Raw genomic sequence first — 26142 nt, 5'->3', positions numbered from 1 at the left:
AGCTGCTCAGTGCACACTGAAGAAGCCATGTCATATCTGTAACAGGAAGCATCTTCAAATCCTGCATGAAGTAAACGACAGATCACCAAATGAAGAAACTTGTTTAGTGAGTTCTACAAGTGAAACTCTTTACCTAGATAAACCTGAAGGCTCCAGCCATGTCCTCCTTAAAATAATCAAAGTTCGTCTACAACACCAAGATAAAGTTTTAGACACTTATGCTATTCTTGATGATGGATCAGAGAGAACAATCCTGTTATCTGATGCTACCCAGAAACTAGGTCTGAAAGGAGAACCAGAGGATCTAATACTAAGGACTATTAGACAAGATGTGAAGACACTGCATGGTGCTTCAGTATCCTTCAGAATAGCTTCAGTTTCACAACCTAAAAAGAATTATCTTATCACAAGAGCCTTTACAGCTGATCAACTGAGTCTGGCAGAACATTCATACCCAATAGCAGACCTACAGCAACGATACAATCACTTAAAGGGTCTTCCACTACAACCTGTTCATAAAGCATGCCCTCTCTTGTTAATTGGAGCTGATCATCCACACTTGATCACCCCTATTGCACCTGTGCGCCTTGGACCACCAGGGGGTTCTGCAGCAGTTAAGACCAGATTAGGGTGGACATTACAAGCTCCAGCACAACTACTTAAGGAGAACCTGCAACCACAGCAATGCCTTCATATTACCCTCACCCCTTTAATGTCTGAACTTTTCAGAAATGTTGAAAGACTCTGGCAAACAGACATCATACCTTACAGAAATGAGAGACTCCTAACAAGGTCTAAACAAGATCAAGAGGCCATAGATCTACTGCATGCGAAAACGATAAAGGTAATGGTAGATGGTGTAAACCGTTATGCCACACCACTGCTACGCAAGAAAGATATGCCTTGTCTACAAGCATACCAAGAAGCTGTTATGCCGAGTTTGCGAAGCATTGAAAGACGTCTGTCAAAGGACTCTACAAAGGCAGCTGCATACAATGAAGAAATTAAAAAACTGGAGGAGGCTGGATATGTTATTAAGTTACCAGCAGAAACAATCACCTCCTCTGAAGAATCTTGGTTTATTCCTCACCATCTGGTTCAGCATAATGGTAAGAACCGGGTTGTATTCAATTGCTCCTTTAAATATCATGGACATAGCCTGAATGAATACCTGCTTCCTGGGCCAGCCCTCAGTCCGTCCCTATTAGGAGTGCTCTTACGTTTTAGGGAACATCCTGTAGCAGTAGGTAGCGACATTAAAGGAATGTTTCATCAAATCCGCCTTTTACCTGAAGATAAACCTCTTCTCCGTTTTGTATGGCGTAATTTGGAAAGTAGCATTTCCCCCCTTATCTATGAATGGCAAGTACTTCCCTTTGGCACCACCTGTAGTCCTTGTTGTGCAATTTTTGCTCTTCAACGACATGTAATGGACAACACTGAATCAGGGGATGAGATCCGATCCTTAGTTGAAAGGAACTTCTATGTAGACAACTATTTGCAGAGTCTACCATCAACCCAGAGGGCAAAGCAACTGATAGACAAACTAAGAGATCTTTTGTCAAATGGTGGATTTGACCTTCGTCAATGGACTAGCAATTTTCCCAAGATACTAGAACATCTGCCACAAGAAGCTCGTTCAATCAGTACAGAACTCTGGTTGTCTCAGGATCGATCAGATTCCACCGAATCCACTTTAGGCTTGAAGTGGCATTGTTCCTCAGACACGTTCAAGTACAAGTCTCATCCAGTGCAGAAGACAACTGTTACTATGCGCCACATACTGTATACAGAGTACTCGCCAGTCAGTATGATCCTTTGGGGTATATTCTTCCATTCACCACACGTGCCAAAGTCCTGGTCCAAAAATTGTGGGATAAACAAAGAGATTGGGATGGCCCTATGTTGCCTGAAGATCTATTAAGAGCCTGGAATGAATGGGAAGGAGAACTTCACACTCTGGATAACGTTAGTATCCCAAGATGTTATACACCTGTTGATATGGACTTATTTCCTATTACCAGACAGATTCACATATTCTGTGATGCCTCTGAACAAGCTTATGGGTCCGTTTCTTACCTAAGAACCGAAGATAAAGATGGTAATACTCATCTTACCTTCATTATGGCCAGATCTAGAGTTGCACCAAAGCGTCGACAAACCATACCAAGCCTAGAGCTATGTGCTGCATTAAATGGAGCACAGGTAGCTAAACTCTTAGAAAATGAGCTTACTTTAACAATAAACCAAGTGGTTCTGTGGTCTGATTCCACAACGGTGTTATCCTGGCTTCAGTCTGAATCCTGCCGCTTTAAAGTATTTGTGGGAACCAGAATAGCTGAAATCCAAGAATTAACAGATCGCCATTCTTGGAGGTATGTGGACTCCAACAGGAATCCAGCAGATGATATCACACGGGGTCAAACACTAGCTGAATTGTCTGTACCACACAGATGGAATCAAGGCCCATTATTCCTTTTTAAACCTGAGTCAGAATGGCCAGTAAGGCCAAATATTACGGTTCCAGAAGTTGAAGCAGAGCAACGGAAGAGTGTCTTCTGTGGTAGTACGGTGACATCTCATCTAATTCCTAACCCTAAGGAATACCATACATGGATGGAATTAGTAGAAGCTGTAGTTCAAAGCAGGAGTGACCAAACCATTCCTACCGCTGAAGACTATCGAATGTCAGAATTTCTTATCTTTCAAAATTCACAGTTAGACAGTTTTCCTGAGGAATATATGTTGCTGAAGAATGGAAAGCCTGTTCCTGTCACCAGCCGACTTCTTACTTTAACACCAGAGTTTGACACATCATGTCAGCTTATCCGAGTTGGAGGGCGATTGCGCCGTATTGAAGAGACTGAGCAGTCATCAATTCATCCTATTGTTTTAGACCCTCACCATCCAGTCACTAAATTAATTATTCAAGAATATGATGCCAAACTTCATCATCCAGGTCCAGAGAGAGTGTTTGCAGAATTAAGGAGAAATGTCTGGATCCTAAGAGGCAGAGAAGCAGTTCGCAAATTCCAACATACTTGCACCGATTGCCGTAAACAAAAGGCAAAGCCCCTTATCCCTAAAATGGCAGACCTACCCCTAGCAAGATTGAGGCTTCAAAAACCTGCTTTTTTCAGCACTGGCATGGACTGCTTTGGACCATTTCAGGTTAAGATAGGCAGGCGTTGTGAGAAGAGATGGGGCATTATCTTTAAGTGTCTCACTACCCGATGTGTGCATTTGGATGTTCTCAATAGTATTGACACAGATTCCTTCCTAATGGCACTCCGAAGGTTCATAGCTCGAAGGGGCACACCCTACGAGCTATTGTCTGACCAAGGCACAAATTTCCATGGTGGAGAGAGGGAGTTAAGAGAAACATTTTCCACCCTTAGTTCAGAGCTTCAGAACTTGGTGGCGCATGGGAGAGAGAAATTCAGTCCGTGAAGCAGGCCCTTTACACCACAATAGGTTCACAGTCGGTGTCTGAAGAAGTACTTAAAACCGTTCTCATTGAAATAGAAGGAATCTTGAACAGTAAGCCTCTGGGGTATGTGTCATCAAACATTGCCGACTTGGACCCAGTTACACCTAACTTCCTACTGATGGGGCGGCCTGATAGTTCTCTACCACAGGTTGTCTATCCCGTTAATGAGCTGATGGGGCGGCGGAGATGGAGACAGAGTCAAGTGCTTACTGAACAATTCTGGTCAAGTTTTGTTAAATACTATCTACCCAGTTTACAGGCCAGACAGAAGTGGCATAAGGAGCCTGAAAACCTACTAGAAGGGATGGTAGTCATGCTCGTTGATCCTCAGCTTCCTCGAGCACTTTGGTTAATAGGCCGAATTGTTAGAACCTTCCCCAGCCCAGATGGTCACGTAAGAGCTGTAGAGGTGAAGGTGAAGGATAGACTCTATACTAGGCCTGTTGCTCGTCTTATTCCCCTTCCAGACATTCAACATCAGGACTCTGATATTAATAAATCATAAGTTTAATAATAATTTTTGTTTGAAATAAATAGCAAATATGCATAGCATATTTGGGGGCGGCAATGTTAGAGAGGTATCAATTATAAAGAGCCACGGATCACATTTAAGGGTGCACCTCCCAGCATGCATGAGTGTGTCTATTATGGGATGTTAAAAAGTGAAGAAGGTGCGCGAGTGTCGCAATAGTCAATCCGCAAAAAGAAACATTTATTTGTTTTAAGTAAGAATCAGCAGTGTACCGAGTTAAGATAAGTGTGCGTTGATGACCAGAGGTGGGTTTGTTAGCATTTTCCTTGTATTTTATGTTTTATATGTTAAGATGTAAAGTCGTTTAAATGTACTGATTACGTTATTGATTTGAATTCTATACTGCCGGTAAGCTAGTGCTTAATTTCAGTAATACTGCCATCTAGTGGACTTTGGGTACTTTATCAATAAGTTTTATGTATTCTGTTTTATTGTAGACCACACACACAAATACAAATACACCTATACCTATTCGAATGCAGGTGTATATCTCCAAATAAATAAGTTCAATTTCAAACTAAGCTGCTGTGTGGAATACTCTGCATCATTTGCCAGTGTCCTGATCGACACTCCGGAGTGAACACTATAAGTCCTGAACATACGAAAGATAAAGTGGTCCTTTGCTACAGCTATGTTATATGGGCTGGAGATGGTGGCACTGACCAGAAAGCAGGAGACGTAGCTGGAGGTGGCAGAGTTAAAGATGTGAAGATTTGAATTGGGTGTGACGAGGATGGACAGGATTAGAAATGAGGACATTAGAGGGTCAGCTCAGGTTGGACGGTTGGAAGACAAAATCAGAGAGGCGAGATTGTGCTGGTTTGGACATGTGCAGAGGAGAGATGAGGGGTATACTGAGAGAAGGGTACTAAGGATAGAGCTGCCAGGGAAGAGGAGAAGAGGAAGGCCTAAGAGAAGGTTTATGGATGTGGCGAGAGAGGACATGCAGGTGATGGGAGTAACAGAGCAAGATACAGAAGACAGGACGATATGGAACAAGATGATCTGCTGTGGCAACGCCTAACAGCAGCAGCCGAAAGAAGAAGAAGAATTAACAGCAAGAATTGGCTTCTCATTAAGAGATTGGTTGTAGTTTGAAGCCACACTTCAGCTGGTCATCTGTTGGCTCGATTCACGTCTCAGTTCTGCTTGGCTGCCATTTAATGAAGAAAGAAATCAATTCAGAGGACTGAGTCCTTAAAAACAGAGCTATTAAAATGAAGGGCAAGGAAGTTAATTAGTAGTGAAAACTGGTCACTGATTAGGAAAAGGGTTAGAATGAAAACCTGCAGACACTGCGGCCCATGAGGCCTGGAGTTTGACACCCCTGTGTGTTAAGAAACAAGCTGCTGCATTCTGAATTAGCTGAAGATGAGATTTTGACCGACTCCAGCATACAGAGAATTACAAAAATCCAACCTACTGGAGACAAAAAGCATGGATAACAGTCTCTGGGGTCTTTAGCAGATAAGGAAGGTTTGATTTTAGCTACTGTATATTACTGAGTTGATACATACTACCATTGGCTACAACATTTATCTTACTGTCGATGCAGAGAGATGCATCGAAAGTCACCCACCGGGGTTTTTTACATGCGTTTTAACATGGCGGGTCGACAAAGGGCCATAGTTATTTGCAAGGCTACTGATGGAAACAGGAGGGGTGAGGAGCAACGCTTCACTGAAGGAAGTTACTGGCCATCCAGCACTTGACATCTTTAAGGCAGTCAAGCAGATCAGGTGGCTTCAGGGGGTAAACATGACTGTTTGTCGCCAGCATAGCAATGGAATACAACATTATGAAGGTGAAGGGCTGATCCTAGAGGAAGGACATACAGTGCCCTCCATAATGTTTGAGACACAAAGACACATTGATTTTCCTTTCTGCTCCACAGTTTAAAATGACAAATCACACAGTTCAGACTTGGGATTAAAGTGCACACTGCAGACTTCCATTTAAGGGGATTTGCACACATTTTGGTTGCCACACTTTTTCTTCATGGTCCCCCCATTTCAGGACACCATAATGTTTGGGACTGTTGGCGTCCCAGGTATTTGTGATTCCTTAGGTGGGTTTCATGGCTTCATAAGATACCTCAGTTTGCTTCTCCCCTTTGCAGTCTGCAGTTGCCATTGTTCAACATGAGGGAGGACAAGAGCTGAGCCAATGAAAGTCAAAGAAGGTTGAAAAACAAGAATAAAACCACTGGAGACATCGGTGAAACCTCAGGATGACCAAAATCTGGAATATCATGAAGAAGAAAGAACACACTGGTGGGCTCAGTAATCACAAAGGGACTGGTGGGCCAAGGAAGACCTCCACTGCTGAGGATAGAAGAATCTGCCAGACAGATCAGAAGCAGAGGGGGGCGATGTGCTGTGTCATGAATGACTATCAGCAGAAGACTTCATGAACAGAAATGCAGAATGATGGAGACCACAAAAACAGGATGGCCAGATGACAGTTTGTGAAAAAAGATGCAGAATTCTGGATGAAGGTCTTGTGGAGAGACGAGACAAAGATGAACCTCATCAGAGTGATGGTGAGAGCAAAGTGTGGAGACTACAAGGAAATGCAAAGCAGACCACCTCATCTGTTAAACATGGCGGTGCTGGGGGTGTTACGGCTTTGGCATGTATGGCTGCCGCAGGTCTTGACTGGCACACTTCTCTTTATTGACAACAGTGGCACAATGAATTCTGAGGTGTGTAGAAATATCTGATCTGCTCAAGTTCCAGTAAATCCCTCCAAACTCAGTGGATGGCACTTCATCCTACAACAAGATAATGAGCCAAACAGACTGCCGAGGGAACACTAAGCTCAAAAATGGGAAATTCTTGAATGTTCCAAGCCAGTCACCCAATTGAGCAGACCTTCCATATGCTGAAGACAGAACTTAAGTGGACAAGCAGGAGCTGAAGATGGCTGCATTGCAGTCTTGGCAGAGCATCACCAGAGAAGACCCTCAGCACCTGATGGTGTCTATGAATGGCAGACTTCAAGCAGTCATTGCATGTGAGGGATATGTGACAAAGTCCTAAATATGGCCATGGCTTTAACAGACCTGACATTGCTGTATGCCAAACATTATGGCACCCTAAAATAGATAGAAAAAGTGTGGTGTAAGTGAAATGTCTGCAAAGCCCCATAAATAAAAGTCTCTAATGTGCCCTTTAATCACAAGTCTGAATTGTCTGATTAAACTGTGGCGCAGAGGGGCAAATCGAGAAGAAATGTGTCTTGTTTAAAAGATTATGGAGGGCACCGTAAATAGCAAAGAGTGTTGGTGGTCAAAATGGTCCTGTAGGGAATTCTACAAGAAACAGTGCGAGAGAAGGAGGAGGAAAACAGGTCAATGGAGACCACAAAAATAAAAAAGAAAAGTTCTGTTATTAAAATAAGATTTGAGCCAGGCCAGAGCTGCGCCCTAACCTTAATGCCTACCACCGAATGCTTCAAACAGATTTGATATGAAGTACTATAAGACATTTCTCTTCATTTACTTACCCCACATTAGAAGCTCTACTAAAAGATGAAAGCATTAACAGCTCTTAAATTTTATTTATAGCAAAAAGTAATCTTACAAATCGGAATAAATCTGAACTAATATAAGTAGTAATGAGTTCCTTTGTTTCTAAAAGAATTTTGGTATTTGGTACACTGTATTAATCTCTCTATATATAAAATCCAACATCCGTCTGTCTGTCTGCCTGTTATTCATGAGAGAACTACTTAACGGATTTAGATCGGGTTTTTTTTTTTTTTTTTTTCTAGAATTTGCTTGAACATTCCGGTTGATTTTGCGACTTCTCTCATTGCGCTAAGTATGACTTGTGGCACTGCCTCCAACATTTTTGGGCACGCTGACCTCACTTTTATAGGTAAATTGACATAAATATACTTTAATGTGAATCTGGTATCACCTTCTGGTTTGTTTTCAGAATAAACACATCAAAAGAGATATAGTGTTGATATATTATATTGATATTCAAAAGTGTCAAAACGTCAATGATGTGTATTTCAAAAACCTGACGTGCTAGCTTGATTCCGATTTCATATATGAAATGAGTGTAAAAAACTTAATAAAGAGCTGCTCTAAAGTTCCCAGAAGCAAACAAAAAATATTTTTTTGAAGACCAGTGATATTTAAGTTCACAACTGACCAGGAAACATTAAAATTAATTTCTAACATTTACAGTGCATCCAGAAAGTATTCACAGCGCATCACTTTTTCCACATTTTGTTATGTTACAGCCTTATTCCAAATTGGATTAAATTCATTTTTTTCCTCAGAATTCTACACACAACACCCCATAATGACAACGTGAAAAAAGTTTACTTGAGGTTTTTGCAAATTTATTAAAAATTAAAAAACTGAGAAATCCCATGTCCATAAGTATTCACAGCCTTTCCTCAATACTTTGTCGATGCCCCTTTGGCAGCAATTCCAGCCTCAAGTCTTGTTGAATATGATGCCACAAGCTTGGCACACCTATCCTTGGCCAGTGTCGCCCATTCCTCTTTGCAGCACCTCTCAAGCTCCATCAGGTTGGATGGGAAGCGTCGGTGCACAGCCATTTTAAGATCTCTCCAGAGATGTTCAATCAGATTCAAGTCTGGGCTCTGGCTGGGCCACTCAAGGACATTCACAGAGTTGTCCTGAAGCCACTCCTTTGATATCTTGGCTGTGTGCTTAGGGTCGTTGTCCTGCTGAAAGATGAACCGACACCCCAGTCTGAGGTCAAGAGCGCTCTGGAGCAGGTTTTCATCCACGATGTCTCTGTACATTGCTGCAGTCATCTTTCCCTTTATCCTGACTAGTCTCCCAGTCCCTGCCGCTGAAAAACATTCCCAGAGCGTGATGCTGCCACCACCATGCTTCACTGTAGGGATGGTATTGGCATGGTGATGAGCGGTGCCTGGTTTCCTCCAAACGTGACGCCTGGAATTCATGCCAAAGAGTTCAATCTTTGTCTCATCAGACCAGAGAATTTTCTTTCTCATGGTCTGAGAGTCCTTCAGGTGCCTTTTGGCAAACTCCAGGTGGGCTGTCATGTGCCTTTTACTAAGGAGCGGCTTCCGTCTGGCCACTCTACCATACAGGTCTGACTGGTGGATTGCTGCAGAGATGGTTGTCCTTCTGGAAGGTTCTCCTCTCTCCACAGAGGACCTCTGGAGCTCTGACAGAGTGACCATCGGGTTCTTGGTCACCTCCCTGACTAAGGCCCTTCTCCCCCGATCACTCAGTTTAGATGGCTGACCAGCTCTAGGAAGAGTCCTGGTGGTTTCGAACTTCTTCCACTTACGGATGATGGAGGCCACTGTGCTCATTGGGACCTTCAAAGCAGCAGAAATTTTTCTGTAACCTTCCCCAGATTTGTGCCTCGAGACAATCCTGTCTCGGAGGTCTACAGACAATTCCTTTGACTTCATGCTTGGTTTGTGCTCTGACATGAACTGTCAACTGTGGGACCTTCTATAGACAGGTGTGTGCCTTTCCAAATCAGGTCCAGTCAACTGAATTTACCACAGGTGGACTCCAATGAAGCTGCAGAAACATCTCAAGGATGATCAGGGGAAACAGGATGGACCTGAGCTCAATTTCAAGCTTCACGGCAAAGGCTGTGAATACTTATGTACATGTGCTTTCTCAATTTTTTTTATTTTAAAATAAATTTGCAAAAACCTCAATTAAACTTTTTTCATGTTGTCATTATGGGGTGTTGTGTGTAGAATTCTGAGGAAAAAAATGAATTTAATCCATTTTGGAATAAGGCTGTAACATAACAAAATGTGGAAAAAGTGATGCGCTGTGAATACTTTCCGGATGCACTGTAACCAGTCACTCATTCTTTAAACCCAGCACGTCACAGACTGTTGAACCACTCACAGTAGTTGCGCAGACCTCCACAAATATAAATTAACGTATCTTTATTGCCCAGTGCCCTGCCTGATTGTTTCAAACTGGTAATGTTATTAAACAAAATTCTCATTTTAGATCCATAAAACCTGCACTTCAGAAGAGGTCACCCACCTGAAGCTAAGCCTGTACTTGGATGAGAGACCACTTAAGACAGGGGATGGGGTGGGGGGGCGCAATGTCGTCCTGGAGGGCCACAGTGGCTACAGTGGTTGTTGTTCCTTAAATTATTGCTGATGAAGAAGCACTTATTGCTTAAGTGACATTTTGATGCTTCATTTTAGTGGTCTCGCTTGTTAAGGTTCCCCATCCTTAATTGCTTATTTCAATCTTAAACTGCTGTATTCAGTGTTTTAATGGCTCCTTATTAGCAATAAGACGTAAAAGACAAACCAGCCAGAAGCTCTCCATCTCGCTTGTCTCCATTTCCATCTGTGTGTGTTCATCATGCACTGTTTGAGCTAATAAAACACTTCATAGAAAAATGTGACAGACTGAAAAATTATACGTTTTAGGATTTAAATCATTTGGATGACATCCTTGGAATGGGAAAAATCTATGATATAAGAATCTAACATGGCAGACAACAAGCCATAAAATTAAATAAGGTCTGAGATGGGCAAGGTTTGGTCTCTAATTAAGCAATTCGGTTGGAACGACAAACCTGCAGCCGACTGTTGCCCTCCAGGACTGACATTGCCCACCCCGGCCTAGGAAAAGCTTGGGCTGCTGCAGGAAGAGATACTGGCAAGACCAGCAGGGGGTGCTTACCCTGTGGTTTGTGTGTGGATCCCAATACCCCAGTGCAGTGACGGGGACACTGATGTTAAAATGGCACCATCCTCTAGATAGGACAACTCTCTGAGGTCATTAAAGATCCCTGGGTGTACTTCCTTAAAGAGCAGTGTGTGCCCTGATGTCCTGGCTAAACTGCCCACCATGGCCTAGTCATTCTGCCCCCCTAATCACCCCCTCACCACCTAACAGTCACGTAAGTGATGAGTGCACTGGTGCACAAAAATGGCTGCCATAGCACCATCCAGGTGGGTGCTACACATTGGTAGTGGTTGAAGTGGGCCCCCTGCACTCATAAAGCGCTCTGAGTAGTAAGAAAAATGCAGTATAAATGTAAAGAAATCAGATTATTATTATTTAATAAACTTAAGGTCAAATTGACCTATTTACCATTTTGTTCCAAAACTCCACAAGGACAATCTTAGTTATAAACACAAACTCCATGTTGCTTTACCTCCAGTGAGAGCGCAGGAGCGGCCCTACCTTGTCTTCCACAATAAGTGATACACCAATATCCTCGGATCGTTCGGCTTTAAGGATTTTGAACCAACTTGGATATCATTCTACTCCACAGGTCTGGAAGTGAATGTTTAGTACATTGTTGCTCTCGGTCAATATTTATAGAGGATTCATGACAATACTCGTTTGGCTTTCGATATTTTATATGCGGACATTAGGAGATGTCATGCAGAAAAAGAATTTTAATCTTTATTTGTATGCTGATGAAACTCAGCGGCTTTAATCAATAAAACTGATAATGAATGGCTTTCGCAAGATGAATCAGTTGATTATTGGGTAGTAATTTATCAAACAGCTAGACAGGACTGAAAAGTTTTAGGACAAAGATTTTGAAAGGTAATTGGACTTTATTCACGTCAAACATAACTGCGGTATTTCTGACTGTAACTGAATCCATCCAATCAGCATTCACTAAAGGACAAATGTCTGTGTATCTGTGTCTCCCTATGGCTGCTATGTCCCTGCCATTCCAGCAGATGACAAATCACAAGCTTTGCAGTAATGCATTTTATTACAACAAGCATTTCTAAAGCACCATCTGTTGAAACAACAAATACAATGCATTTTATTATGATGCGCATTACATAGTACATTCCAGTAGATGGAGCACTGCAAATGTTAACACCGAGGAACCACAACTAATTACTTAGATTTCAACCCATCTTAGACGGGTAGCACGGCTCACTGCTAACTAATTGCATTTCATCCCGGCACGGCACTCACATACCTGTGGCCATGGGACTTTAACGCAGGTTCCACTGTTTATATGAAGATGGAGTACCAAGTAAAGAGTGTAACAACAGAGATAAGTAGGGAAGAAGTGAAATAGGCATTGGAAAGAATGAAGAATGGGAAGGCAACGAGACTAGAAGGGGTATGAGCTAAAGCATGGAAGAGTCTGGGGGAGGAAGAAGTAGATCTGTCATGGGAGCTAAAGATCTACTGTGAAGAGCAAATCAGTGAAGAAGTAGTGACTGTGAGTATTTTTTAGGAGAAGGGATATATCCAAGATTTTTGAATTATCCAACTTAAAAGGATAAGTGCCTATATGTCTATCTGTGTGTCCAATTGGTTGCTGTGTCTCTTTCATTCCAACAGATGGCGCTTCACTTTTTTTTCTTTTTTTTTTAGAAATCCCATACCAAATGGCAGTGTATAATTACACTGATTACCTAGATTTCAATCCATCTTAGACGGGTAGCACTGCTAGAGTAGTAACAAAATGTACTGCATTTTTAATTCCAACAGATGGCACATTACAAACAATAACACTACTTTTATGAATGCCATACCAAATGGCATATAACAGTGACATTTTAATTATGTTGATTACCTAGATTTCAATCCATCTTAGACGGTTAGGAAAGCTAGAGTAGTAACAAAATGCACTGCATTTTTCATTCCAACAGATGGCACATTACAAACATTAACACTGCTTTTATGAATCCCATACCAAATGGCATATGATAGAGACATGTGAATTGCATTTGTCATTCGAACAAATGGCACATCACAAATATATGTCTTAATAAAATGCATTGCATTAGTCATTGCAACAGATGGCACGTCACAAACATTAACACTGCTTTTATTAAGCCCATACCAAATGGCTTATAACAGAGACATACTGTATGCACTGCATGATGCACTGCATTAAAGCCAATTACTGTATTTACCCGTGTACCACGCGCACATTATTTCCTGAAAATTAGCATTAGAAAATCAGGTGCACGTCATACATGAGGAAATTTTTTTCTGTAATGTTTACTTCTTCTGCTTGGGCTCTCTTGTTCGTTCTCTCTCTCTCTCGCTCTCTCTCATTCGTCATGCAATAAAAAGGACATTTAGTAGAAAACATGCCCTAAACTCTTCCTATACAATCACAACGCGCGTCGTACACGGGGCAAATTTTTTTCGTGATTTTCTTTGTAAAAATTAGGGTGTGCGTCTTACACGAGGGCGCATGGTACACGAGTAAATACGGTACCTAGATTTTGATTCATCTTAGATGGGTAGCACAGCTAGTGTAGTAATAAAATACATTGCATATGCCATTCCAACAGATGGAACATTACAAATATTAACACTATTTTTACGAAACCCATACCAAATGGCATCTAACAGACATATGCATTGCATTTGTCATTCTAACAGACGGTTCATTATAAATATTTATAGTAATAAAATTAATTGCATTTGTTACTCCAACACACGGTGCATAGCAAACATTAAAACTGCATTTAAAAACCCCATATCAATTGGTATATAACAGAGACATAGGCATTGCATGGAGCACTGCAAATGTTAATGCTGAGGTGTAAATTGATTACTTAGATTTTGATCAATCTTAGAAAGGTAGCACAGCTAGTGTAGTAATAAACCACATTGCATTTGTCACTCCAACAGATGACACATTACAAATATTAACACTGCTTTTATGAATCCAATATGAAATTGGCATAACAGATATATGCATTGCGATTATCATTGCAACAGATGGTGCATCATAAACATTAACACTGCTTTTAAAAACCCCATACCAAATAGCTTATATTACAGACATGTGCATTACATAGTACACTACAAATGTTACTTGTGCGTTACTGGAATAATGGAGCTATGGTGCAGCCATGCTTTGTGTTGTATAGTTCATTGGGCCAGTAACCTTCTCCTTTAAAAATAAAACAGATCTAGGGGAGACAGACAGGCAGACAGACATGGAGTTTCACGGGTACAGCGTTCTAATACTACAGCATGTACTTACACGCACAATCAGGGCCCTCTCCTGGTAGTATTTTGCAATAAGGCTAATGTTCTGTTTGAAGGTGTCCAGCCGCCTCTCAATGGCGTGAGTGTTGTCATCTGGACGTCCCTGTTGAGCAGCTCTCCTCTCCAGGCGCTCACGAAGTTCAGTGCTTGAGCAAGCGAGAAACACCACAAGATCGGGTGATCCAATCTGTTAGAGAGACATGAAGTAAAATGTTTACGTGTGAAAGATATGGGTCTGTGAAAACAGATACAGCATAGGACTACTTTAAATGAGAAGTGAGCTATTGGAAATATGTTGAAAATTCAGTTCCTTGCAAAAGTATTCAGCCCCCTCCCTCAGTGTTCGTCCTGTGCTGTCACATTATAATCAGGACTTTTATTTGGATTTAATTGTAACGGACTTAACAGTATAAGCCAAATTGCTGAAGTGGAATGAAAATAAAATACCTTGTGCTTTTTTACATATGTGCATCGGAGGACCTCCCGACGGGTTCGATCGAGAAATATGATCCACCCCCCCAGGGTGAGAGGGGGTGCTGTAGCCAATGTTCTCTTCTTCTTCTCTTCCTGCCGCTGCGAGAAACCGCCCAGTGAGGGCACTTAGCTCCGCCCCTTCCAGTGCACACACTATAAAGTACCCCGGCTGGCCGGAAGGAGGTGCCATTCTCTCCTAAAAAGGACCCTTTTATCCCCTCAAAGTCAAAGAGCTCATCTTTTTTGTTGTTTTGTGTTCGAGTGCCAGTTCTCTTTGTCACCTTAAGGCACATTTTGTGTTGGGACTCATTGCATTAAATGGGACAACCCAGTTGGTGTCCAAACTTTTCTGCCCATCCTGTCACTCCTACTCCCGGCCACAATATTTATAAAAAAAAAAAAAAAAAAAACATGCAACAACTGAAAAGTTGTGCAGTGTTTATATAGTCGACCCCTTTGCTATGAAACCCCTCAAGATCAGGTGCAACCAATGAACTTCAGGGATCACATCATTAGCTGATGAGGGTCCACTCGTGTGTAATCCAAGTGTCACATGATCTGTCACATGATGTCCTGTTCTAAAGGGCCCCCCCAATTCTGAAACACCACTAAGCAAACAACATGAAGACCAAGGAGCTCTCCAAACAGGTCACAAAGTTGTGGTGACGTAAAGGTCAGGATTGGGTGAGAAAAAAAAAAATATATATATATATACAGTACTGTGCAAAAGTTTTAGGCAGGTGTCAAAAAATGCTGTAAACAAAGAATGCTTTCAGAAATATAAATAATGATTGTTTATTGTTATCAGTTTACAAAATGCAAAGTGAGCGAACAAAAGAGAAATCTAAATCAAATCAATATTTGGTGTTCCTACCTTTTGCCTTCAAACCAGCATCAGTTCTTATAGGTCCACTTGCACAAAGTCAGGGATTTTGTAGGATTCTAGTCAGGTGTCTGATCAACCAATTCTACCAAACAGATGCTAATGATCATCAATGTCACACGTAGGTTGAAACACAGTCATGAACTGAAACAGAAACAGCTGTGTAGGAGGCTTCAAACTGGGTGAGGAACAGCCAAACTCTGCTACCAAGGTGAGGTTGTGAAGACAGTTTCATGTCATGGCAAGATTTAGCACAGCAACAAGACACAAGGTAGTTCTACTGCATCAGCAAGGTCTCTCCCAGACAAAGATCTCAAAGCAGACTGGGGTTTCAAGATGTGCCGTTCAAGCTCTTTTGAAGAAGCACAAAGAAACGGGCAACGTTGAGGATCGTAGACGCAGTGGTCGGCCAAGGAAACTTAGTGCAGCAGATGAAAGACACATCACACTTATTACCCTTCGAAATCGGAAGATGTCCAGCAGTGCCATCAGCTCAGAACTGGCAGGAACCAGTGGGACCCAGGTATACCTATCTACTGTCCGGAGAAGTCTGGCCAGAAGTGGTCTTCATGGAAGAGTTGCAGCCAAAAAGCCATACCTCCGACATGGAAACAAGGCCAAGCGACTCAAGTATGCACGAAAACATAGGAACTGGGGTGCAGAAAAACGGCAGCAGGTGCTCTGGACTGATGAGTCAAAATTTGAAATATTTGGCTGTAGCAGAAGGCAGTTTGTTTGTTGAAGGGCTGGAGAGCGGTACAATAATGAGTGTCTGCAGGCAACAGTGAAGCATGGTGGAGATTCCTTGAACGTTTGGGGCTGCATTTCTGCAAATGGAGTTGGAGATTTGGTCAGGATTAATGGTGTTCTCAATGCTGAGAAATACAGGCAGATACTTATCTATCATGCAATACCATCAGGGAGGCGTATGATTGGTCCCAAATTTATTTTGCAGCAGGACAATGACCCCAAACATATAGCCAAAGTCATTAACACTAGAATTACCAGAGCCTACGAAAAAACTCGTAAATCCGTCCCACCTTAAATCGTGTCTTAAATCCGTTTGCACATCTCCGCCAGAGTCTTTTGTCATCTAAATGTGCTGATAAACAAAAGCTACTAGCAGCCAGCTATTCCATCCTCCCACCAACTTAGAATGAACTTCTCCTAGCTCATGCCTTGCCTTGATTTGATTATTTGGCATTGAAGTGGAGTTTTGGAGTGGAAATAATTCGAGCGTTATTTGGAATACACGCATTTCATGTGTGTTCCGTTTCTACAGTATAGTAGTCTGTGCAAACACATTTTTAAAACAGAAACGTTTTTCATATTCTAATAGTAAATGACAAAATGTAGGCATAAACTATATAACATATGAAGCCTGAAGTCCATATATCAAAGAAACACTTTCACAAAAGGTACAAATAAGAGAACACGTGCGCTTTTATTCAAAAATATAACTGCACAAAAAAAAAAAGCCGCGTTAGCATGCCACATTGACACTCTTGCTGCATCTGCCGCGGTGGCGTAATGGTATCAGTTCCTGACTGGGAATCAGAGGGTGGCGAGTTCGATCCCGCACAGCTCCACTTTGAGAAATGAACTGCTCTTATTCTTACAATTTTAGAATAACAACATAAATTTGATGTCAGTCTGTAACAGCCGGTGTAACTTATGATACTGGTAAAGGTTAGCTTTTTTTTTTTTTTAATTCACTTTTCATTCTTGCAGTCGATGCATACTAACGCCCCCCCCCCCCCCCCCAAAAGGGTTCTGACACATAAACACTGGCAAAGCTGCCTTCTTCGTATCTCACCGTGACTTGATTTTCTTTTTATTCAGTGTTATTGAGTGTTCCTACCAGTCCCCACATGTTGCTATATGCTTTTTTTTTGTACTCCAGGACATGCAGAGGAGAGAATGATTTCACATTATTTATGCTGTTTTCACATAAAGACGTGCTATAGCTCTGCAGTATACTCGTGACTGCATTCTCGTACCAATGCACTTTTTCCATCACCTTTTCCTGTAAGAAGCAATGTACTCACTTCTCTCTATGCTGTGGTTTCTATTTCACACCTGAAAGAGACAATATATGTGAAAACTTCATCGCACTAATGCAATATTATTTGAAAACGAACAGTGTCAGATCTGGGCGGTATTTTTCGTACGTTGCTTAAACCATCCGAGATCAGGTGCCTCATCTTGAATGAGTTAATGCCAGTGAAACTCATCCAGATAAGTCGGTTTTTCAAACGCAGCCGTGTATTAGATTAGTCTAGCTGGATCTAATCATACGAGATGAATGCGCGTGCCTGCGCTGATTGAAAAGCCCATATATACTGAGTCTAGAAAACATGATCAGCAAGTCTTTGATAGGCTGTAACAAAATGACGAAAGAACGGGCGCATTTTTTTTTCACACACGCGGCGCAAGACCTTTTATTCGAAGGACACGAAGAATTTCCAGATTTAATATACACAAGGGGTAACACTGCAAAAGCAGCCCAAACCAGAAAAGATGGCTGGCAAAAAGTGGCCGAAAAAATTAAACGCTAAGTAGTGTACATTGTACTTAGTGAATGCAGCGTTTCATTTCCTATGTATCAGATTAATTATTATTTAATATGTCATAATTCCAGATCAAACGTGAGCACAAGGAGAACATGGGAACAGGTTAAAGTGAAGTACAAGAATATACTTCAAACTGGTAAATATTGGTATATAACTATTTAAAGAATTGTTGACATAAAGAATCATATATAATATAAAAAACATTAATTCTAAAGCTAATAAGGAGGCAGACAAGCAAAAAACAGGTGGAGGTCCACGCGGTCCAGACCTAACCCCCTGCAGAAGAGTTGGCTCTCCAGCAAAATGCCCATCGCCCTGTTTCTGAGGCATTCCAGGGGGAAGCTCCTCCTCAGAACCAGTGGCAGGATGCAGTAGTCACTTCATTTCAGGTAAAGGATGGTCATTGCATATATTTGTCCTCCTTGTGTGCCATAGGTATGTTCCATGTAGCCCTCTTTTTTGTTGGGTCAGTTGCAGGGAATGTCATATCCCTTGAACCTGTGTCTGACCAACGAGATATTGACGAAGGTCAAATATTTGATGAAGACACTGTGTCTGATTATTCATCAGGAGGAGAGGTACATTTTCCAAATAATGTTTGATCAAACTCCACTCTGATCAGTCCCATGTGCCCCAATCACATTTGGAAATCCTGGTAATGAGAATGTTAGGCTGATTGTGGGATTCTTTATGGAACTGTGGGTGTTTTAGCCTGTGTATTACCTACCTGCAATGGCATGAAACACCTCTTTTATTGTCTGCACACGCAGGTGTCCAGGAAACACTATGAAAACCTGAAGGAAATGTTTCAGAGCCAAACAGACTTTATGAATTGCCTGGCAAACTGCACTTTTCGATAGATGTTCCGCATCGCCTACAGTATATAAAAAAGTGCCGCTTGCAAGAAACCTCAAAGCAATGCATACTGTCTGTGTGGTTGTGAGAGCCCGACATCGCCGAGTTTGACTTCGAATATAAGGTGCTAATAAATCTTTCAGGTACAATATTCCCCCTCGGCTAAAGCGGTATCTTTCGTACAGAATTTCCTCCGGGGGCAATAAAGGATCTTGCCGATCGCGCAAAACCCTCTTTATATGAAATTCTCTTCATATAATTTGCGCACCGATATCAATTGGTCGCTCATTCATGAACGGCGAAGCCCTGACTGGATGATTTCCACACCGTCACTGATCACGTGTGTAAACTAATCCTTGTTTACGCAGAACAAACCTGCTCCGAGCAGGTTTGCGGATTTGGATGTGTTGCTATGACAACACTTCCAGCAAGAGTTTCAAAAAACCGACAGATCAGGATCAGGCCAAATCATCAACAATTACATCCGGCTAAGCGAGTAATCCACGTACGAAAAATACCCCCCAGGTGTGAAAATTTTATGTGAAAACAGCATAAATAATGTGAAATCATTCTCTCCTCTGCATGTCCTGGATTACAAAAGAAACAGCATATAGCAACATGTGGGGACTGGTAGGAACACTCAATAACACTGAATAAAAAGAAAATCAAGTCACGGTGAGATACGAAGAAGGCAGCTTTGCCAGTGTTTATGTGTCAGAACCCTTTTGGGGGGGGGGGCGTTAGTATGCATCGACTGCAAGAATGAAAAGTGAATTAAAAAAAAAAAAAAAAAAAAAAGCTAACCTTTACCAGTATCATAAGTTACACCGGCTGTTACAGACTGAAATCAAATTTATGTTGTTATTCTAAAATTGTAAGAATAAGAGCAGTTCACTTCTCGAAGTGGAGCTGTGCGGGATCGAACTCGCCACCCTCTGATTCCCAGTCAGGAACTGATACCATTACGCCACCGCGGCGGATGCAGCAAGAGTGTCAATGTGGCATGCTAACGCGGCTTTTTTTTTTGTGCAGTTATATTTTTGAATAAAAGCGCACGTGTTCTCTCATTTGTACCTTTTGTGAAAGTGTTTCTTTGATATATGGACTTCAGGCTTCATACGTTATATAGTTTATGCCTACATTTTGTCATTTACTATTAGAATATGAAAAACGTTTCTGTTTTAAAAATGTGTTTGCACAGACTACTATACTGTAGAAACGGAACACACATGAAATGCGTGTATTCCAAATAACGCTCGAATTATTTCCACTCTAAAACTCCACTTCAATCCCAAATAATCAAATCAAGGCAAGGCATGAGCTAGGAGAAGTTCATTCTAAGTCGGTGGGGGGATGGAATAGCTGGCTGCTAGTAGCTTTTGTTTATCAGCACATTTAGATGACAAAAGACTCTGGCGGAGATGTGCAAACGGCTTTAAGACGCGATTTAAGGTGGGGCTGATTTACGAGTTTTTTCGTAGGCTCTGGTAATTCTAGTGTTAAGAACTATCTGGTCCTGGAAGTGATGGTATGGCCCCCACAAAGCCCTGATCTCAACATCATCGAGTGTGTCTGGGATTACATGAAGAGACAGAAGGATGTGAGGAAGCCTACATCCACAGAAGATCTGTGGTTAGTTCTCCAAGATGTTTGGAACAACCTACCAGCCGAGTTCCTTCAAAAACTGTGTGCAAGTGTACCTAGAAGAATTGATGCTGTTTTGAAGGCAAAGGGTGGTCACACCAAATATTGATTTGATTTCTCTTTTGTTCATTCACTGCATTTTGTTGATTGATGAAAATAAATGATTAACACTTCCATTTTTGAAAGCATTCTTTGTTTACAGCATTTTTTCACACCTGCCCAAAATCTTTTGCACAGTACTGTATATATCCCACAGAGCAGCAATAAAACCATTATAACAAAATGGAAAGAATATGGTGCCACTACCAACCTCACAAGAGAAGAACGCCCACCAAAACTTACAGGCTGGGCACCAGAGGTGCAACTGAAACACCAAGGAGGACACTGAAGGAGCTGCAGGGATCCACAATGTTGTCATTGTCACACACGTGCGATTAGAAGGCAGTTCATGAGCTCAGATGAAGTGCGTGTTCCCGCCGGACCAGGGGATGGCACCCTCCTCTAACTCTTTCTAACACGGATTCCCTGAAGACAGCCTAACAGTACTTCCCATTTTCCGGTCTCAAGAACCCACCTAACTCCTGATGTCATTTCCAGTCCCAGGATGCCACTCTACCATTACATCACTTCCTGTTTTCAATGACGGCCATTTTGTAATCTCCTCAGTTGTGTCTTGGACTCCTGTCTGTACAGACGTATTTTTCACACCTGGGTTTTCAAGTATACGGGGGGGTTAGGTGGATCCCCAACTCATTCATGTGGTTTTGTGTCTTTTCTTACACTGTCCATAGGACCACTTTAAGCCGTACACTCCACGGGGCTTCACGGAAAAGTGGTCAGAAAAAAAGCCATGATTTAAAACGAAAACAGAATGTAGTGGACTCCTCAAACACATAGAAGAAGGTCCTCTGGTCAGACAAAACTTAGAATTGAACTTTTTGGACATCATGGGAAACGCCATTTTTGTCACAAACCTAACTCTTCCCATCGCCCTGATGACACCATTCTCACAGTGAAGCAGGGTGGTGGCAGCATCAACGCTGTGAGGACAGGAAAACTGGATGGATGGACAGTACTTCAGTCTCAGAAAGGAAAAAGAGGTCCAATAAATGTTTTACAAAGTAATGATACAAGGTGCAGAATAAAAAAAAAAAATACAACATTTTAAAAACTATAAAGAAATTAAACAAAGTGGAAAAAGTCAAGTATGGAGAACTAAAGCGAAAACAAAAGGTAATTCCTATAAGCTTAAGTTCATCCAGCAAGAGGAGATTACTGATCAGCATGGTGGGTCCAAAGAGCTCCCGAGCTTTAATGTTATGATGTCTTTACGGGCCTTAGCTATCCTCACACCTGACTCTGTGCACTTTTACAGCAGTGTAGTTTGATGTGGGGCGGCACGGTGGCACAGTGGGCAGCGCTGCTGCCTCGCAGTAAGTAGACCTGGGTTTGCTTCCCGGGTCCTCCCTGCGTGGAGTTTGCATGTTCTCCCCGTGTCTGCGTGGGTTTCCTCCGGGCACTCCGGTTTCCTCCCATAGTCCAAAGACATGCAGGTTAGGTGGATTGGTGATTCTAAATTGGCCCTAGTGTGTGCTTGGTGTTTGGGTGTGTTTGTGTGTGTCCTGCGGTGGGTTGGCACCCTGCCTGGGATTGGTTCCTGCCTTGTGCCCTGTGTTGGCTGGGATTGGCTCCAGCAGACCCCCCGTGACCCTGTGTTCGGATTCAGCGGGTTGGAAAATGGATGGATGGATAGTTTGATGATTGCTGCAAACTTATATAGGAAGTTTCCTTAAGGCTGGAATAAGTGAGAAGACGCTGGCCTGGCTGTACTTCTTCCCAAAGGCCATCGTTCAAGACATCAGTGTATAAAAAGCTGCAACACTACTAGCAATAGCCACATAAGCAGGCTGGGTGGTTAAAAGGCTTTTCTCGAATTACGCTGTCCAGTGGTCTTTATATGTGCATTCACCATTGACGGTTCACGGTGGTCCGACAGCATTTATTTACCTGTTCCTCAAAGGTGAACGCCTGCGCTATCTCCCGCGGAAAGCCGTCCACCACAAAACCCTTGGCATCGGGATTTTTGATGAACTGGTGCTTCAGTTCTTCGATCGTTGTCTCCTATAACATGATACAATATTAAAGGAAGGAAAACACAGTTAAAGCGTGCATTCATGACACTTCAAATGATTAAAAACAACAACATTTTCATACAATGTACCTCAAAGTGCTTTACAAAATGAAATAAAAGGAAGTGAATATGAAACATAAGCAAGCAAGATCAGGCAAGACTCTTATACAGAAAAAGGGTAAAGTCAAATGGTCAGGAGGACAGAACAAAACAAAAAAAAACTACAGTTAGGCTGGAGGGAAAAAAAAAGCTGCAGGGGATCCAATGCCAAGGGACCACCCGGCCCCCACTGGGCATTCTACCTAATACAGATGTTCTAAATTAGTCCTTATGGTTTTCAGGCTTCACATGGAAGAAATTGACGATGTATGTCATGTGGACATCTGTGACACCCGTCATTCAATCCATTAACACAGGGGGGCAGCGTGGTCCCTTGCACCACCACAGAAAAGACAGCAGAGAATAGTGGGGATTAGTAGCCGGACGCTGCCAGCAGCACTGTAACCTTTCAAATCCAAATCATATTATGTGATATCATCTACTGTTAAATTCTGCTCCATACTTGTAATATTTTTATTTTTATACTGTATTGAAGATTTGTTTTGTTCTGTGTATTGTATTGTGTTGTATTGACCCCTTTCTTTTTGACACCCACTGCACGCCCAACCTACCTGGAAGGGGGTCTCTCTTTGAACTGCTTTTCCCGAGGTTTCTTCCATTTTTTTTTTTTTTTACCCTCGGGAGTTTTTCCTTGTCTTCATAGAGAGTCAAGGCTGGGGGGCTCTCAAAAGGCAGGGCCTGTTAAAGCCCATTGCGGCACTTCTTGTGTGATTTTGAGCTCTACAAAAATAAATTGTATTGTATTGTGTACAATGACATCATCAACACTAATTCTGAAATAACAGCAAAAAGTCAGAATTAGTGTAAACCTCAGCAATTCAATGTAATGATATAGATCTGAAATATTACAATGTGTGCAACAATCAATGTAATGTTTAAGAATTAAATATTTGCAATTGTATTAGGAAAAAAAAAATTTAGACGTGAGTGTCAGTAGGCTTTGCGCCCCTTGGAACCAAGCTACCCGAACTAAGATTTCAGTAATTATTTACCACTCTGATCTTTCTGATTAAATAGGTCATTACGATAGCAATTGATGAGAAGAATTTATGATTAATTGCAGAATTACGGAATTTGACGGTTCCTCTCGAGGGCCTCTTTCTCTTGCACAATTTGGCTCAAAAACTAAATCGGCACATCGTCATCTCATCACAGGCTTAAGTTTCGAGTTTCGTATTTTTCCATCCAGCCATTTTAACTCTAGACCACAGGTGTGGAACTCCAGGCCTGGAGGGCCGCGGTGGCTGTAGGTTATCATTCTAATCCTTTTCCTAATCAGTGTCCAGTTTTCACAGCTAATTAACTCCTTTCCCCTTCATTTTAATTGCCCTGATTTTAAGGATTCAGTCCTCTACATCCACGGTTTTCAAACTTTTTTGAACAAGTACCACTCTGCGAGTAAACTGAAGTACTACTGTCAATGAATCGTTAATTTACGCCCGTGTTGTTTTGAAGAAAAAGTCACTATAATCACTATAATGACTATAATTATGACATTAAAGTGATATTAAACTAATTAAGGAAATGGGTGCCCGCGCTAATAAAAGCTGGCTTGGAGTATTCCACGCATTTACAGTAGTATACTTATACTATATATGATTATATGCAACATATTGGCATTCTAGCAACATCGATTCGTGGAAAATAAAGGACCACATGAGTACCACTTGGCATGACTTGAAGTACCACCAGTGGTAAGCGTACCACAGTATGAAAACCATGGCTGTACATTAAATGGCAGCCAAACAGAAATGAGATATGAGATGTGAAACGAGCCAACAGATGACCAGCTAAACTGGAATATCAAACTCCAACCAATTTCACTCCAACCAGTTCCTTAATGAGAAGCCAATTCTTGTTGTTAATTAAACCCATCATTTAATTCCACGGCTCATTGCTGCTCTCATTCTGCCACAGCAGAGATTTCCAAAACGGTTGATTTTCTGTTTTTTCTAAGAACGGCGTCAAAATGTTTTGGTGACCTCGGAGATCAACCTTACTGAGACCCTCACCTTTCTTTATGTTCAAATAATGTGGTTAGCTGGTGATGTGGCAGCTTGTTTTGTGTCTCATTATTGTTTGGCTCTTAATTAAGGAAAAAGAAACAACTAAGGGGTCGGAGTCAAGTTAATTAAAACAAAGGCAAAAGAAGTTAATTAGCAGCAAACAACTGGCCACTGATGAAGAAGATGGTTAGAATGAAAACCAGCAGCCACTGCGGCCCTTCAGGACTGGAGTTCGACACCCCTGCTCCAGACGATCCTTGAGAAACTGTGACACACATAGACAGACACACACACACACCCATCATCAAGACATCGATGTTTACGATATCAGGGGACCCTAAAATGTCGAAAACCGAAGATCGAAATATTTGATGAATCTAACGCCTTTGCTCCTCTCCCATAGACGATTGGTTATGTTGGGGGAGGGCGCAAAGCAAAAAGACGTTAACAATTGTAAGAATTCACCGTTGTTAAAACCTTACGGCTGCCAGCAGTGCTGTAATCTTTACAATGACATCATCAACACGAATACTAAAATAACAGAAAAAAGTCAGAATTAACGTAAACTGCTCAAATTCAATGTAATGATATACAGGACATCATGAGGAAGAAGAACATAATAAACAGGATTAGCTGTGACCAATATTTGAAATATTACAATGTGTGCTGCAATGTAATGTTTAAGAATTAAATATTTGTGATTGTAACAGGAAAAAAAAAATTCAGACATGAGTGTCAGTAGGCTTTGTGCCCTGGGAACCAAGTTAGCCGAACTATTCTACAACATGTCAGCAATTATTTACCGCTCTGATGCTGATCTTTCTGATCATAAAATAATAGGTCATTTCGATAGCAACTGATGAGAAGAATATATAATTAATTGCAGAATTACGGTATTTGACAGTTCCTCTCGAGGGCCTCTTTCTCTTGCACGATTTGGCTCAAAAACTAATCAGCACATCGTCATCTTAAATTTCGAGTTACGTATTTTTTCGTCCAGCCGTTTTAGCTCTAAACTGGCAAGAAACTGTGACACAGTGACACACATGCATCCATCATCGAGATATCAATGCTTTCAGTATCAGGGGACCCTAAGACATCGAGATCCAGAGATCGAAATTTTTGACGAATCTGAAGCTTTCGTTCCTTCCCCACAGACGAAATTCTTTGCATTTATATAGCTCTTTTCTCACTATTCAAAGTGCTCAGCAATTGCAGGTTAAGGGCCTTGCTCAAGGGCCCAACAGAGCAGAGTCCCTATTGGCATTTACGGGATTCGAACCGGCAACCTTCCGATTGCCAGTGCAGATCCCTAGACTCAGAGCCACCACTGTTACAGCTGGTAGAGGGCGCAAAGCAAAAATCAAAAACAACACTAGATTCGTAATCAGTGACCTTCTGGGAGTGGTTTTCAGAGGACCAGGACCCCCA

General features: G+C 41.8%; 1 protein-coding gene across 1 annotated transcript in view; it reads right to left on the bottom strand.

Moving 5' to 3' along the window:
* The window catches only part of LOC114657342 (adenylate kinase isoenzyme 1), a 250686-nt gene that overhangs the window by 109160 nt on the left and 115384 nt on the right, over positions 1-26142 (bottom strand). The window contains exons 5-6 of the mRNA XM_051931594.1: positions 22462-22575; positions 14021-14212 (exon numbers count right to left, since the gene is read on the bottom strand). Of these exons, the coding sequence (XP_051787554.1) occupies positions 14021-14212; positions 22462-22575 (306 nt within the window). The remainder of the gene's footprint in view (positions 1-14020; positions 14213-22461; positions 22576-26142) is intronic.

This window comes from Erpetoichthys calabaricus, chromosome 9 (assembly GCF_900747795.2).
Source record: "Erpetoichthys calabaricus chromosome 9, fErpCal1.3, whole genome shotgun sequence".
NCBI lineage: Eukaryota > Metazoa > Chordata > Cladistia > Polypteriformes > Polypteridae > Erpetoichthys > Erpetoichthys calabaricus.
This window is presented reverse-complemented; position numbering and strand designations above follow the sequence as displayed.